Genomic DNA, 15,855 nt, shown 5'->3' with positions numbered 1-15,855 from the left:
TCACACATAGGAGCCTCAGTTATTTTGAAGTATATTCACATTAAGATTTGTCTTTGGAAATACTGCATATGTGTGTGTATATGTGTACATATATCCATTTTCAGGGTGTTGACTTGCATAGAGGAAAGGATTTCCATTTCCAGTGTGGCCTGATTTATATAGCTCATACATAGTTTTCTGTTCAAAGGCATTGCACCCTGACCTTTATGCTATACGTTGCTTCTGTCTAGTGAAATGAACTCATTTAGGAAAGTGGTGCCTGAGACTGTATAGGCAGTCCTCTCTCTAGTTCTAGTGACCAAACAAGATTAAATGGTAATATGTCTTGCTAATTAAGTTTGAACAGCGTTGTTTCCTTTTTTAAAAGACACATGATTCTCACGCAAATGGATGCAGCTTTCAAAGGAATACCATATCAATTTCATGACACAGCACCTGTGATGAAAGAAATACTAATTAATCTTAGTATAAGATGTAAGAGAATACATGAGAATACTTACTACTGACTGTGTCAGAAAAGTGAGATGTGTGAAGACTACTTGTAGCTCCTCGATACTTTGGTTACTAATAGATTTTGTAGCTTCAATCCACGGTTAGCATAGCACATCTTCAGTTGCAGTCTCTCTTTTTTTTGCGGGGGTTGGGGAGGGACCGCTATTCTAGATATATCAAATAATTGATAAGGCTGTCACTTTGTTAGAATTAATCCTGGTGTCCTGGAATTGTCCTTTTGTTTATGCCTTAATTGGTTAAAAAGTGGGTTATTGCTACAAGTGGATAATCTACATATCAATTCAATTTCATTTTATAAATTAACCTGTGTAGGCAGTTGTCATAACTCCCCACTCCCATTAGTGCAAGATTAAAGTGCCACACACAACAAAAATTAAAACAAACCTTACGGAAAAGCTCTACAACCTTAAATAGAAATCTTGAGAATACACTAATACTTAACATGAAAATATATATACTGAACAATCTATGTTTCTATTCAGAAGTAACCCCCATTAGTTCAATAGGATGCATAGGATTGCAGCCAAAATTTACCTGACACTGTTTATTTAAAGAAGGCGAAGCACACAAGACTCCTCTGGAACAAACAGAACTAGGAAGTAAAAAATAAGATGGGACATAACTTATTCTCTCCGAAAGACTTAGTCCAGATTTGATTTTGTCCATTCAGAAGCTGGTGATTTGATGCAACTGATAAAACTCATTTACTGTGTTGACAGATGATCTTTGGGTTGTTTCCAAGACTTTGACCTTTGAACCCTTGGATACTTTCATTGCAAGCAGTGTTTTCTTCGGACCATCCTCTAGCAATGAATTGGAGTTGGTACCTCTCAAAGGTTACAGTCCCTCAAACTGGCGCTCAAATAGTAAGTTTGTTTTTTAAATCAACATCTTAGTACAGATAATTCAAATTCAAAATACAGCCAACTCTTAATATGCTATGAAACTGAATTATCAGTTTCTCAAACTTTTGGTATGCAAAAGGGAAAAAAGCCCAAGAGATGGCAAGATGAAAGATCTAATAGGCGTGAAGGAAATGCCCAGAACAATTTTTTAATCACCATAGAGATGTGTTGCTACAAGTGAAATAATGTTAATTTGAAAAGCTTATTAAATCGTATTCATACATTTGGCCCTTGAAAGTTGAGTAATGTTTTCATTTATTTAACTAATCCTAAAGTGAGATATCTGGTAGCTTGGGGAGAGGAGGAAAGTAGGGGTGGAGATAGGGTAAGAATGAATTGGGTAGAAACACAACTAATTACTTTTCTTGAGGGATCACAGACATGGCTGAAAGTGTGTGGACAGCATACATAGTGACAGATATAAGAAACAGGGGAACTAAGTACAGTGGTACCTAGGTTTTTGAACATAATCTGTTCCCGAAGATCATTCAACTTCTGAAATGTTCGAAAACCAAGGTACAAAGGGTGGTCAGCAAATTCAGTGGAGAAAAAAGAAAATAACTCAGCGGAAGCCATTTGACTTCTGAGGTACATTCGAAAAAGGAAAAAGGAAAAATTTATTTAAGTCTTGCAACAGAAATGGCATGAAACAATTTGCAGCCTTGTTTTAAAATACAGTAAAAAAGCATACTCTATTTGGAGTTTACATATTATAATTACCTTATCGAATAATTACCTTATCGAAATAGAATAGCTTACATTGGTGTGAATGGGAGCTTTTTCTAGTACAATAGTAGGTGCAGGGAGTTGAATTTATATTGAGATCACAGTGGTGGTCAAAGGGTTGAATCCCCATTCCCTTTCTCCAGCCAGGGCTCTTAATCCAGATTAGTTCCCCTACGTCTGCTATTTACTTTTTGGGGGGAGGGGCAAACAGTCATGCAAGTGTTAATTTTCTGTAGTTACTCTTCTTCCTTGTAACATTTCTTCTTCTTCAGTGATTGTTCATGCTTTGCTAGTTTGCAATGCTAGCACTGAGCTTACAACATTGAGAAATATGGAGGAAAACATCCGTTCAGGCACTTTACCAATAATGGAGCATCTGCTAACAAAGTAGGTAGTTTTACTATCTATATTTCAGTTCAGTTTTATAAACTGTAGATTGTACCATCTTTTGAAATAGGTGGGAAAGGATAATTTTTTATGCTGCATAGAATGAACACTGCAAACTAATATCTCTTTGGAAATATACAAGATAAGACTGTGCAGATACTATTAACAACATATATTTGCACTCACTGTGTCCTGGCAATTTTCTTAAAACTAAGAAAACTTTCAAAAACCAAAGTGGAATGTATTTGTTTTAGTAACATTTCTTTAAGCACCTGTAGGTGAATTGTCATAGCTGCAAGATTCTGTATATTTAAAATCAGACAAAATAAATGATGATGATATTGATTTTGTTAAGAATGACTTTTAAGAGGAGCACAATTTCCACTGCTCATGTGTGTGCATGTGTGCAAACCCCCTCAAAAAAGTATTGAATTGAGGTGGGGGGGACTGAAAAGGTGGCAAACTATTTAGATAAAAAGTAAAACAACTTGAAATGTGTGAATGCAGTCATAAAGATAGTAATTTATTTTAAAAATGGATGCAGACATCATACATTTAGTGATGTAAATAAATTTCATTTAAAACTATATAGCTTGGTGATATTCAAAGTTAGACACATTGAAATAACTTAAATCTATTGGTTTCAGTGCATCTACTCAGAGTATAACTAATGTTGAATATTGCTTTTTCACTCTCTCCTGATTTAAATCTTTTAATTAACACAGGTGTGATTTAATTATATGACAATTTGCCTCTAAATGTACCCAGTATTGTACTTTTTAGGTCTTTTAAAGCTTCTGGTAGCCGAATCAACAAGCGAAAATTTAAACCACCTGCCTTAAACACAAATACAATAACTACGGGAGCCCTGAGTCCAGAAACTATTATAAATCTGGCAAACAATATGATTCAGACATTTCATCTGAATAAAGATCAGGCTACGGCACTGATTCAGATAGGTGCCATGATGACATTGCAAGGAATTGATACAGAAACTGGGAAACGGCAAGCCCTTCCAATAACGATCATACACGGTAAATTGTTTTATATGAACTTAAATAGCTTGCTTCTACAGTTCTGTCTTTATTTCAAACATTTAATGGACTACCCTCACTTTGTCAACAACTCCTCATTGCACCACCAAACAAGTGGACAAGTCTGCCTCCAGCAAGAGCCCATGTTCAGCAGCCCATGGAAAGTCCTGAAAGAGGGTGCTGTGGAGAGGAGGAGGGCTTGAGCTGGCCTGGGGTCTACTGTTACTGCTTGATGATATTGGACCCAATTTAGATCTGATGGTTCCATTGCATTGGCTCCAGTGTGGCCCAACGCTTCTCCTACCCCACCCTTCCACCCAGTGTGAGCAGATGGACTGCAAGGACAGTGGTGGCCCCATCACCCTGATAAGTCCTGCCAGTCCTCGGTGGGGATTTAGACTAGCGCCATAGCTAAACTACTGCATAAATTTGGGCACTCCAGAATCAGTGGTGGCCCCATGGCAGAAAAGCATTCCATGCTCCTTAAGTTAAGGATTCTGTACTTGCTGTTGTTATTATTTTTATTAATCTCCTTCCACACACGTCTAAAGGTGATATGCAGGTTATAACAAAACTTAGGGGAGAGTTTAGTCTCAACTTGCCACTATCACAGCACACTCAGATATTTTGTCAGTGAACTTTCAACTGTGGTACCTGTTACTTTTTTCGTTTAGTTAGTTACAGCTATGCATATGTGGTTAAGAATATTTTGTATGTTATTTTGCATTTACTTGGGCTGAATCTCTGATTTCTCTACATGCAGGTGTGTTTGGATCTGGAAAAAGTTATTTGCTGGCCATTGTTATCTTATTCTTAGTACAGATCTTTGAAACTGGCGAAGGAACTGATGGCAAAAAGTCGGTGCCATGGAAAGTACTGATCTCTTCTTCCACAAATGTTGCTGTGGACAGGGTACTGCTTTGGTAAGTACATACTGTTCTGCATAGGACATGTTTTGTTTTTCTCTTGCTGCTTCAATAACTTGCTTGCATTGTTAACTCATAAACTCTGCCACCTTCCCTGGATCCTTCAAAGTAGCACAATGTGTCTTCCACTTTCCTTGTTAGAGATGTTGTATAGAAGGCACTTCCAAGCTAACTTTCGAAAGCAACCTTTTGTAGAGTTATGAAAAGAATACCACTTTTCACTGTATGAATGGTGTATCCATATTGCCTTGTATTTTTTTAAAGCTACATGCAGATTTTGGGGGGTGTACAGGGCGGGGGGAGAAGCCCGGTTGCACCAATGGGAGTCCTTCTACTGGCTCCTCCTTGTGCTTCAGGTTAGTCTGTCTTTGTCCCTGAAGCAGCCATTTGGCTCCTCACCAGAATTGCTACCATTGGTAGAGACTTTCTCCGAAAGCATTGGCATTCTCCAAGTTTGCATATGAACATTTCCTGTTTTAAAACTGGTGGGTAAAGAATAAAGAATGTGGAAAGATGAAATTAAAATAAAGGTGCTAGAATTCATTATAATAAATGTTAGTTCGTGTCTTTTTCCTTCCCCCACAGCCTCCTAGATCTTGGATTTGAAGAATTTATCAGAGTGGGAAGTATTAGAAAAATTGCTAAGCCAATTCTTCCTCACAGGTAACATGCCTAAAATCCTCAGCCTGTTTGTTGCTATTTAATAGAACATTTTGTGTGACATATATCATTTGAAAGTGAATGAAATACCACATACACTGAAAACTTGAATTAAGTCGCATTCCCCAGCTGTAATTTTGCTTGTGTGAGAGAAACAATAGAAGCAAAGTAAGTTACTCATTTAAAACTTGGGCGCTGTAGTTGGTCTGCCACTTAGCCACAGGCAAGACATTTCCAGCCCAGTATATTGTGTGTTTTTGATAGTAAGTACCACTCAGTTCCTTGGAGTTGCTGGTAAATAAGTATGCATATGGCTGCAACCGTAATCTGACTGAGAGGCTTGGTTTGCCCTCTTCACGGGACCCCTGTTGAATTGTGTTTTCTACTAGTTGGCTTGTAGCCAAGCAGGGTTTGCGCAGAGACCCCAGTTGTATGACCAGTTCTGCCTCGTGGAACCTATACAAGCAGTGGCCACAATTTGTGTGATCTTTCCAAGGCACCACGAGTATACAAAATCATATCGATTAAGCTATCGGCTTCACACAGGTTTAGTCAATCAACACTTCCATGTAGCCCTGTGCCCTCTTACCAGTGGCCATGTGGGACCATCAGGAATCTAAACCAGACTTACATCTTCCTGACATTTAAAATGGGAGTAGTACTTACTCCATACATTCCCACACATACATTGCATTGATCGTTAGAGCTTCTCCATGTGCTCCCAAGCACATGAAGTAAGGCAGGTGGTGATGAAAGAGAATATCTTTTTTGTAATGACACTCCATCTTTGGAATTCTCAACTCAGAGTAGTTCATCTGATGCCTTTCTTCTTTGTCTTTGTACCAGACAGATAGTTTTTTAAAAATTTTCCCCAAAGAGCCTTCTTTTTCATCCTGTGTTTTTAATCATCTGCCAGTTTTACATCTTGCTGTGCTGTACTGCTGTTTTGTCATCTTGATTTTTTGTTTTAATTATGTCAATTGTTTCAGTTTTTATAAGTCATTCTGAAAGCAGCTGTTGATAGGGAAATGTATACATATTTAAATAAAAAAGATGTTGCTGGATTGTTATCACTACAGAATGTTTGAATGGTCCTTCATATAAAAGAGTCCCTGCAGATACAAATATTTTTTCTGGCAATCCCTGACTTGCTAAATTTTGGGTGCAAAGGAGGTGTGTTTTTTTGTTGGTTTGTTTTCTGTAAACATGAGGGAGCATTGAAACATTTGGTCCCTTTTTGTATCATTTGCAAAATAAAGCAAAGTACAGGATCTGCACATGGCGTCTTTTGTTACTATCTTAAGGAACCTATTTCTAGATTTCATCACCAAACTACATGGAAAACAGAAGGGTGTCTTTTACATATGTTTCTTTACAATGACTACATTGTTTTCATTCAATATTATTATCTACAACTGAACAATATGTTTAAAGCTTGCATGCTGGCTCAGGATCTGAAAGTGAACAACTGAAAGAATTGCATGCTCTGATGAAGGATGATTTAACCCTAGCAGAAAAGATCTTTGTAAGAAAGACCATTGAACTCCATAAGCTGGGAACCAACAAAGCTCTCCTGCAACAGGTGAAATAAAATTAAGTGGCATAAAATAAGTACGTGCTGTACTAATGTTGTACAATGATGGTGGAATAAAATCATGCTTGTATCCAACAGTGGTGTGAGTAGGCAGCAGCTCATGTGACCGGTCGTCTTCTTCTTCTCCTCCTCCCAGTTGTACCAGCTCCCAAAACCCTCTCCAGAAGATTGGGGGGCTCTGAACAATGGGGGCTATGGGGTATGGGACTGCAGTGTGAGGATGGAATTACCCAAAATTGAGTTGGGGGATCTTGCACTGGTGTAGCTATTGCTGGAGCAAGATCCTTTGATCTGAATAAGTTTCCCTACACCTACTATTGATTTGGATCGGGATCATAGCTGTGGCAAAAGGTGAACATAGGAAGCTGAGTAGGACGACAGTAAATCACAAGAAAGCTGGAGGTAACTATTAGCAAAATAAGATCTGCTCAGGAGTGTCGGGCCTAATGAGTACAGCAACTCAGGTCTTGCTCCCATGAAGCAGTTGCCGAGGCTAAAGGTCCCTGCCTCCCAGCCAGCTATATCACCTTCTCCCCAGGGTTTTCTCCAAGCAATTGGAGACGTTGCATGCGTGTCTGTTTTTGCTCCTCACACTTCATGCCTCTGCTGGTTTTTGGAGACCATTGAGGGAGGGGAGCTTGTCACAGCAAGAAGAGGAGACACCCATGCCTTGTCACAAGCCTGGCCCATCTCTGCCTCTTGGCCTCTCTCCTCTTCTGTTTCCATTTCTGCCTCTGATTCTGGACTTCTCTCTTCTCACTAAGCCCTGTTACCTCTTCAGCTGTTACCTATCCTCCTCCCAGTCATCTCCCTCTTCTCATTGTCGTCCCTTCACCAATCCCCGGGCTCTGAGCCTTCTTCCCTTGGGGGTTCCCCAGCTGGTTCCTCCCACCATTCCTCTGCATCCAACCAGTCCGTGACACTGCCATATACTGTGCCAGATCATTGGTCAATCTAGCCCAGTCTTGTTTATTCTGACTAGCAGCAGCTCTCCAGGGTATCAGCATGAAACTCTTAATCTCAAGAGTCATTGGTTCAAGCCCCATGTTGGGCAAAAAGATTCCTACATTGCAGGGGATTGAAGTCAATGACCCTTGTGGTCCCTTCCAACCCTACAATTATGATTCTGTGAAACCAGAGTGCCATGACCCCTCTACCACTGAGCCTTGATCCCTTCCCCTTGCCACTACAGTGGTACCTTGGGTTAAGTACTTAATCCGTTCTGGAGGTCTGTACTTAACCTGAAACTGTTCTTAACCTGAAGCACCACTTTAGCTATTGGGGCCTCCTGCTGCCGCCGCGCCACCGGAGCCCGATTTCTGTTCTCATCCTGAAGCAAAGTTCTTAACCTGAAGCACTATTTCTGGGTTAGCGGAGTATGTAACCTGAAGCATATGTAACCTGAGGTACCACTGTATCTCAATCACTTTTGAGATGTATGAGTAACTTGTTTTAAGCATTAGAACCCAAAGCATATGGCTATATGAAAGATACACACGGGACTTTTTCTTTTTGCTCCCCCCATAACATAGGTAAGGGTAGTGGGAGCTACCTGTGCTGCCTGCCCATTCTCTTGCATGAAAAATCTTAAATTCCCTATAGTAATTCTCGATGAGTGCAGTCAGATGACAGAACCTGCATCTCTTCTTCCTATTGCAAGGTATTTCCTCTTTTAATATTACAACTAATTGATGGTTGAATTTCTTATCTTATTCTTGTATGTATTAAAAAGCTTATGATCCTGAGAAAATGGTTTAGTCAAAATAGACTGAGTAAATGTTCTATGCAGCAGTGACTATCTATGATTGCAGTCTGCACTAAAAATATCAAATGATGTAACTGGAATAAAGTACAGTGGTGCCTCGCAAGACGAAATTAATTCGTTCCGCAAGTTTTTTCTTCTTGCGAGTTTTTCGTCTTGCGAAGCACGGTTTCCCATAGGAATGCATTGAAAATCAATTAATGTGTTCCTATGGAAACCGCTTGCCAGGCTGGCGGTGCAGAGAAGGGCTTTTCTCCCCACCGCAAGCCTTCAGGACAGGTACGGGAACAGAGGGGAAGGGGCGCAGCGCTTCTCCTCTGTTCCCGGGGCTTGCGGTGGGAGGAGGGTTTTTCCTCCCCACCGCCAACATTCAGAACAGCATTCTGAATGTTGGCGGTGGGAAGGAAAACCCTCCTCCCACCGCAAGTCTTCAGGACAGCCATCCGAAGACTGGCGCGGGGAGAAGGGCTTTCCGCCCCACCACCAGCCTTCGGAGGAGGTCCGAGGACAGTGGGGAAGACGCGCTGCGCTTCCCCGCTGTCCCGGAGATTTCCCTATGGGCTTTTGTCTTGCGAAGGAAGCCCATAGGGAAATTCGTTTTGCGAAGCGCCTCCAAAACGGAAAACCCTTTCGTCTAGCGGGTTTTCCGTCTTGCAAGGCGTTCGTCTTGCGGGGCACCACTGTATGTAGGTCTCTTCTTCACCAGTTTTCTGAGTTCCAGTAAGTTGTCTTAAGTGTATGCATGCAGAATTAGGAATGTTGCCATTTTGAATATTTGTTTGTTCAGATACTTTTGTCACACGTGGAAAGGAGACCCAGGATAGTGGGGCTGGGAGAGAGCAGTCAGTCCCAGGTGGGATATGCAAAGTGGTTGAAAAGATCTGTTACTTAAATCATGAAGGCAAATAACCAGTCACAGTCCTGGCAAATTTTAGCAGTCCTAAGCCCTGGTATTTTTAATAAGAGGGTTAAGCATGTATTTAAGTCTGTTCTATTGAAATTCATGATACATAGAATGATGCTTAAGAGAGCTTACATTTGGCTGGAACTTGCCTATTTTTCTTTACAACTAATTTGTATTTGGTTTTTAAACAAATACAAGAACCATTAAACACTCATCCAGCAATGCATCTAATGATGTTTGTTTTATCCATTGACTTTAGACATAAGCTTACACATTCAGTGTTCAAACATAATTACTTAACGTAACCCCTCCAGTGAGAAGATTGAGTGGCTGATATAGCATGGTCTTGAATTTGGTTGTGTACACAGTTAAAGAAAGAGGTCTATATTTATTGGGAAATTATCTCTTTCCATTATGCCTTTATTCACCTTCCTGTGTCTGGTGAAACTCAGACATTGCTGTATCCCAGATATTATTTTCCCATGTGTTCAGAGGTGTTTCAGAGGTTCTTTCATTGTTGAGCTATCGCTAATCATGCTATGGTCAGAAAGAAGCCTAATAGTTCTCTGTGGTGCAAGGGAGAGCCCAAGTCTATGTCTAAAGAGAGTAGGGCCAAGGCAGGACTTGGAGAAAGAGGTTGGCTTGTGATTGCAAGGAAGATGAAAGCTTAATTCCCTGTAGTTGCAGCCACAGACTGCATTCTTAACTATATTATTTCGTTTTAGGGCACTAGGGAATGAACTTCATTTTGCACAATGGCGTAGTTGATGTTAAAACCTAGGACTAAAAGGCAGCACACACATTTTAAAAAGAAAATAAATAATGTGTGATGGTCAAAAGTGGGTTTTTTTTATAGGTTTGAGTGTGAAAAGCTGATTTTGGTTGGAGATCCTAAGCAACTGCCACCCACGATTCAAGGGTCTGAAAGTGCACATAGTAATGGTTTGGAGCAAACCCTCTTCGATCGACTCTGTTTGATGGTATGTCTTGCTATTTATCCTGAAAAAGATATTCCTCCTATGATGCTAACCTTATTATGTGATGGAACTTTGCTTTCTTAACTTAATTTTGAAGACATTCCTCTCTGTTCCATGCACAACATCCAACCCCATTCTGAGAGCTGCCAGGAGGAAGGTCTATGTGGAAAAGTCATCTTCTGTGCACTGCCTTCTGCTGGCATTTCTCTTGCTCAAACTCACAATGACTGGCTATAGTTGTGACCCAATGACTCTTACTCATTTTGCTCTCTGATATGTACCAAAAGATATAACATGATGCTAAAAATATAGGTAGTTTTTAGTACTGGTATGTACAGCCTGACAACAACTTCCTTTCCCCCCCTCCCTCATAGGGACATGAGCCAATATTGCTTAGGACGCAGTATCGTTGTCACCCTGCTATATCTGCTATCACCAATGACCTATTTTATGAGGGGAGCCTGCTGGACGGTATTTCTGAAGCAGATCGAAGCCCTCTGATTGCCTGGTTACCAACACTTTGTTTCTATAACGTCAATGGCTTAGAGCAGGTACATGATATATTTATGTTTAAACTGTTAAGATTATATCATGCTTTATTATTGCCAGAGCAGTGTTGGATTATTTGGGACAAGTTGGTTACAAACCGAGGCATCAGTTTTGGATTTGAAACTTGCTTGTTTTTGAAGGTGCAATACAGTGTTTATGTAGCAATAGAAGAAGAGGACAATAACCCCCACTGTTTCTGCTTTTCAGTAGCTGGCATTTGGGGCACAGAGCCTCTGAACCTAAAGCTTCCATAAAGCCATCGTGACTAATATCCATTAATAGACTTCTCCTCTATAAATTTGCCCATAACATCTGCCTATCCCCTTTGTTCTTTTATTTGCAAATGCAACTAAAGCACAGTCCAGCTTCCACTTTCCCAGGGCTTAATTTCCATAGCTTTTCCAATCCCTTATGCAGCCAACTAATCAATATTTTGACCTTGAAATCTTTTTACTTGAATTGAGACTTGGATAATGCAATGCTGCTTTAGAATGCTTATCCTTCTGTTTGGGGATAGAAGTATGCTTTGGTTAAAAATCATATTCAGGATGTTGTTCAATATGTAGGCCACAACACTCTTTTGAGGCTTAAATCCTTTACCCAAAGCTACATGGAAGGAAGCCTCAAATATTGCAGTCAAACACAGGACTTCTTTGATCATCATTTGTGATGATCTACATATGACTGAAAGATCATTTAGAAATGCTGAAGGCTGCTTTTCTATGAGTTATTTGGCCATTTAGCAAAGGGGTAAATAACGTTTTTGACCCAGATCCATCGGTATGTCTCCCCCCACCCTTCCAAGTGGGCCACTTTGACAGGTGACCTATGCACCTGTCAATCACCTGACATCACCATTTTTCCTTTGCAGCATGGCTTGTACTCAAGTTCTGGGGCAAAGAAAGATCCCAGCAGAGCTTGAAAACAGCATTGTTCAGCTGAATGGCACTGTTTTAAGTCCCCTTTGGGGCAGGGATTGTCTACCTTCAGGCACTCCTGACTGGGAGTGCCTAATTGTAGCTGATCCTGAAGTCACCACTGATCAGCTGGTCACAGCTGACTTCCAGCCCCACTTTCCACAGTGATCATCTCCAGTTGGGAGAAGGAAGCTTTATCTCTGAAGTAGCTCCCATTCTGGGCAGAGAGCGATATCACTGGAATGACTTAATTTCATGTGGTGAAACGGACACTGTTGAAATGGCTTTGCCTGTTGGGTGGGAGTTTCTTCACACAAGTATACAGCATTCCACATCATTTCAAACCCATGTCTGTCAGCATCACATTGGAAACTATCGCAAAGGCTACATGATAATTAGACCGAAATTATGATGAATTAAGTTTTTTTCTTTGTTCCCCCAAGGGGGCCAGATGATATCTCATGGGCTTTCTTACATTACATAATATATGTCTGTTTCTTTTTCTCTAGGTGGAAAAAGACAACAGTTTCCACAATTTGGCAGAATCATTTTTCACTGTCAAATTAATCCAGTCTCTGATTGCCAGTGGAATAGAAGGAAACATGATTGGAGTAATATCCCTCTATAAGTCACAAATGAGCAAGGTATATGTTGCACACCAAAACACATTTCAGTAAAATGTTTATCAGTACAGTATTGATGTAAAAATTAATTTTAGTTTTCTGTTTTAATTTTCTGTTTTCCAACAAGCTTTTTCCTTGCTTTCTTATTGAGACCTTCTAACTTTGCTAAGCATCATTACATTCAAAACTAACTAAAGGTTAATTTAAAATTACCCTTCTTTTTACAGACAGATTACAATTTCTCAATAAGCATAGAAATGGTTATACTTCAGTAGGGTGATAATTAAGGTTCAGAAGGAACCTTAATTAATATTTACATTTTGCATGTCTGTTTGTTGTGAGCAAGTTCAAAACTTAATTGTATCAAGTTATTAATAAATTTTTATTTTTATTTTATTTAATTTGCAAAAGAATAAATGTAATTATCTGGATCTGTTTTTGTCTACAGATTTGTAACTTGCTTAATGCTGTACATTCAGATGCTTCCCAAATTAAAACAGTCCAAGTGTCCACTGTTGATGCCTTCCAGGGAGCAGAGAAAGAAATCATTATATTATCCTGTGTAAGGACAAAACAAGTTGGCTTCATTGATTCAGAAAAGAGAGTGAACGTGGCATTGACAAGAGGGAAGCGACATTTATTAATAGTGGGAAATCAAAACTGTCTAAGCAAGAACAAACTATGGAGGTGTATCATTCAGCACTGTGCAGGTAAAGCAGCCTACTTTTAAAATATAGCCAGCTATTGCTATATTGTTCCCAGAGAATCTAGTGCAATAAAACATAACCTTCTTTGTGTGTCAATATTTGTAAGTTCATTTATTACTGATGAAAAAACTGCTGTGGTGTATGTGTAACTATTGTAACTGTTAGGTTGATTCTAATCATGTTTACATTACAAAGTCACACTGATTTAAAAATACTTACAAGTAAATATAGTCCTTAGTTGACTTTTTGGCACCAGCTAAAACATTAGCTTTCAGCTTTAACAGGCATGGCAGGCTGTTGTACAAGAAGCCCAAATCCAAACCTCCCTTGGGTGTGTAGATGCTTTGTAGATTCTTGTATTAGGCCACTCTGTTTAGTGGCTAAATATTAAAAACTAAGATTGCTTTAATATATAATTATACTGTTTCACCACAGGAAGAAAAAATGGATTACAGCATGTTAGCCAATGTGAGCAGCAACTGAATGACATTATTAAATCTTATGTGGAAAGGAAGAAGGAGGAAGAAGAAGAAATGAACAAGGAAAAGGAAAAATCTAAAAGAAAATCACTATCACAAAAAACGAGTGATTAACTTTGTGCTGTTTCTATGTAAAATATTTTAAATACCTTGAAAATCAGTGTTAAAACTTGTTAATTGTTTTATGTCCCACCAATACTCTAGTTAGCTTTCCCCAACCTGATGCCTCCATCAGCCCCAGACACGAGGTTAGGGAAGGCTGGTCTAGTTACGTGCATCAAAAGGTACACAAAAGGCAGTGAAAATCATAGATACGATCACTAGAAAGTGGGCTTTTCCTTTGAAAATTAGCCTTTTACTTATATGTAGTTCTTTTAATTGTTATAATGACATTTTAAGTACTCTGGAATAAAGTCAGGATTTTAAAATTGCTTTTATTGTGGATTTTTTTTTCAACAGGGAATTAAACTTTTAGATGGATTTATCATGGGTAGTATCTGAATAGGCTTTGTGTTTTATATAAAATAGTCTTATGGATGAAAGCTTATTGAGAAAAGGACAAAAAAAAGCTGGTGGCAATTAAAAAAATATTCTGCAGGTTGAGTTTATCACTCAACAGGATAGCTCAGTCAGTAGAGCATGAGACTTCGAATCTCAGGGCTGTGAGTTTGAGCCCCACGTTGAGCAAAAAGATTCCTGCATTGCACAGTGTTGGGCTAGATGTGGTCCCTTCCAACTCTACAATTCTGTGCTTAGATTGAATACATACTCTATTGATCATCATGGTGTGTTCTACAATAGTACACCTAATTTCTGCAGCATATTTCTACTGTGAGGTTGTTGTGCTGTTCCCATGCTTTAAAGCAGCAGCCTTTTACATTTGCAACCATGTCATTTCCACCATAGATTCTGACAACTCCTTGTAGGCTGTCTGAGACTAAAACACTCTTTCATAGCAAAGATTGAAAATCATTTTGAAAAACCACACTTTTCAGTTCATGAAGTTTCTAGCTCTAGGTTTCATTTTCGCTTTGCCTTGCTTTTTGCAAGGCCTCTTATTTTTCTACTTTTCTTAGAAGATTTTCCTGCAGTGGAGGAGGGAATCCTAGGATGGGTTGCTCCTTCCCCTTTTGCTCTACTGGGCAGGATTATTCAAATGAAGATTGAGTTGCCCAGTGACAGTGGCAACCCCTCTCCAGTTTCCTTCATGCCTGGCTTCATGGCAGGTTTCATCATGACAAAGTTCCATCTTTTATGGTCCGGCAATTTATTCTCTTCCCACCTCATTATCTTGCCTTTGCAGAGCTAGTGGACTTTGCAGGAAAGGGAGGTTCCTGTTGCCATCTGGGATACCTTTTAAGCAGCTTGTGAGCATGAGCTCTCCTGCCTTCCCACTGGGCTGTTCAACCATGGGATTCGCAGAGATGCTGGGAAGGGGAGGAAGTCGCAAGGCTGTTTTTAACAAGTGTTGTTAAACTTATTCTTGCATTTCTCACTTTTGTAACACCAGTGTGAAACCGGATCTTTTAAAGATTGTGAAATTAGCACGAGCTCCTGCTCTAATGGGGGACGCGGGTGGTGCTGTGGTCTAAATCCCCGCGACGGGATGAGCTCCCATTGCTTGGTCCCTGCTCCTGCCAACCTAGCAGTTCGAAAGCACATCAAAGTGCAAGTAGATACCACTCTGGCAGGAAGGTAAACGGCATTTCTGTGCACTGCTCTGGTTCTCCAGAAGCGGCTTAGTCATGCTGGCCACATGACCCGGAAGCTGTATGCCGGCTCCCTTGGCCAGTAAAGCGAGATGAGCGCCATGACCCCTGAGTCGTCTGTGACTGGACCTAACAGTCAGGGGTCCTTTTACCTTTACTGCTCTGATGATGGGTTATCTTACAAACCCCCGCATATCTATTAAGCACTTCCCTGCACAAATGCTTCCTTCCCTTCCAGTTTAGCATGCCAAAGCCAGCAGCTTAGAAAGCTGGTGTCTGAATGCAGGTAAATATGATCAGTTGAGCTGTGTAATCCTAACTGTACTTATTTGCAAGCAAGTTCCATTTAAACTTCAGAAAAGTTGGACACCCGCTCCCTCCACCGAAATAGATAAATCTATGGTCCACAGGCCTGTGGAAAAATTAGAAGGAGTATCTTAAATTCTCTGTAAAGTTAACATTTCTACAAAATAATTAGTAGGT

At 40.0% G+C, this 15,855-nt stretch overlaps 1 protein-coding gene across 5 annotated transcripts in view; it reads left to right on the top strand.

The window, feature by feature from the left end:
• Window positions 1-14,094, top strand: part of ZGRF1 (zinc finger GRF-type containing 1) — a 32,316-nt gene extending 18,222 nt beyond the window's left edge. For all 5 annotated transcript variants that reach the window (XM_082236878.1, XM_082236876.1, XM_082236877.1 and 2 more), the window contains 12 exons: window positions 1,233-1,379; window positions 2,417-2,531; window positions 3,315-3,565; window positions 4,329-4,488; window positions 5,077-5,154; window positions 6,586-6,733; window positions 8,278-8,405; window positions 10,268-10,391; window positions 10,763-10,939; window positions 12,364-12,498; window positions 12,926-13,187; window positions 13,620-14,094. In XM_082236878.1, coding sequence (XP_082093004.1) covers window positions 1,233-1,379; window positions 2,417-2,531; window positions 3,315-3,565; window positions 4,329-4,488; window positions 5,077-5,154; window positions 6,586-6,733; window positions 8,278-8,405; window positions 10,268-10,391; window positions 10,763-10,939; window positions 12,364-12,498; window positions 12,926-13,187; window positions 13,620-13,777 — 1,883 coding nt within the window. In that variant the 3' untranslated portion in view covers window positions 13,778-14,094. The remainder of the gene's footprint in view (window positions 1-1,232; window positions 1,380-2,416; window positions 2,532-3,314; window positions 3,566-4,328; window positions 4,489-5,076; window positions 5,155-6,585; window positions 6,734-8,277; window positions 8,406-10,267; window positions 10,392-10,762; window positions 10,940-12,363; window positions 12,499-12,925; window positions 13,188-13,619) is intronic.
• The last annotated feature ends 1,761 nt before the right edge of the window (window positions 14,095-15,855 follow it).

Source organism: Podarcis vaucheri (genome assembly GCF_965113315.1).
Source record: "Podarcis vaucheri genome assembly, chromosome: 9".
Classification (NCBI taxonomy): Eukaryota; Metazoa; Chordata; class Lepidosauria; order Squamata; family Lacertidae; genus Podarcis; species Podarcis vaucheri.
The sequence above is the reverse complement of the archived record's forward strand: the minus strand, read 5'-3'. Positions and strand labels throughout refer to the sequence as shown.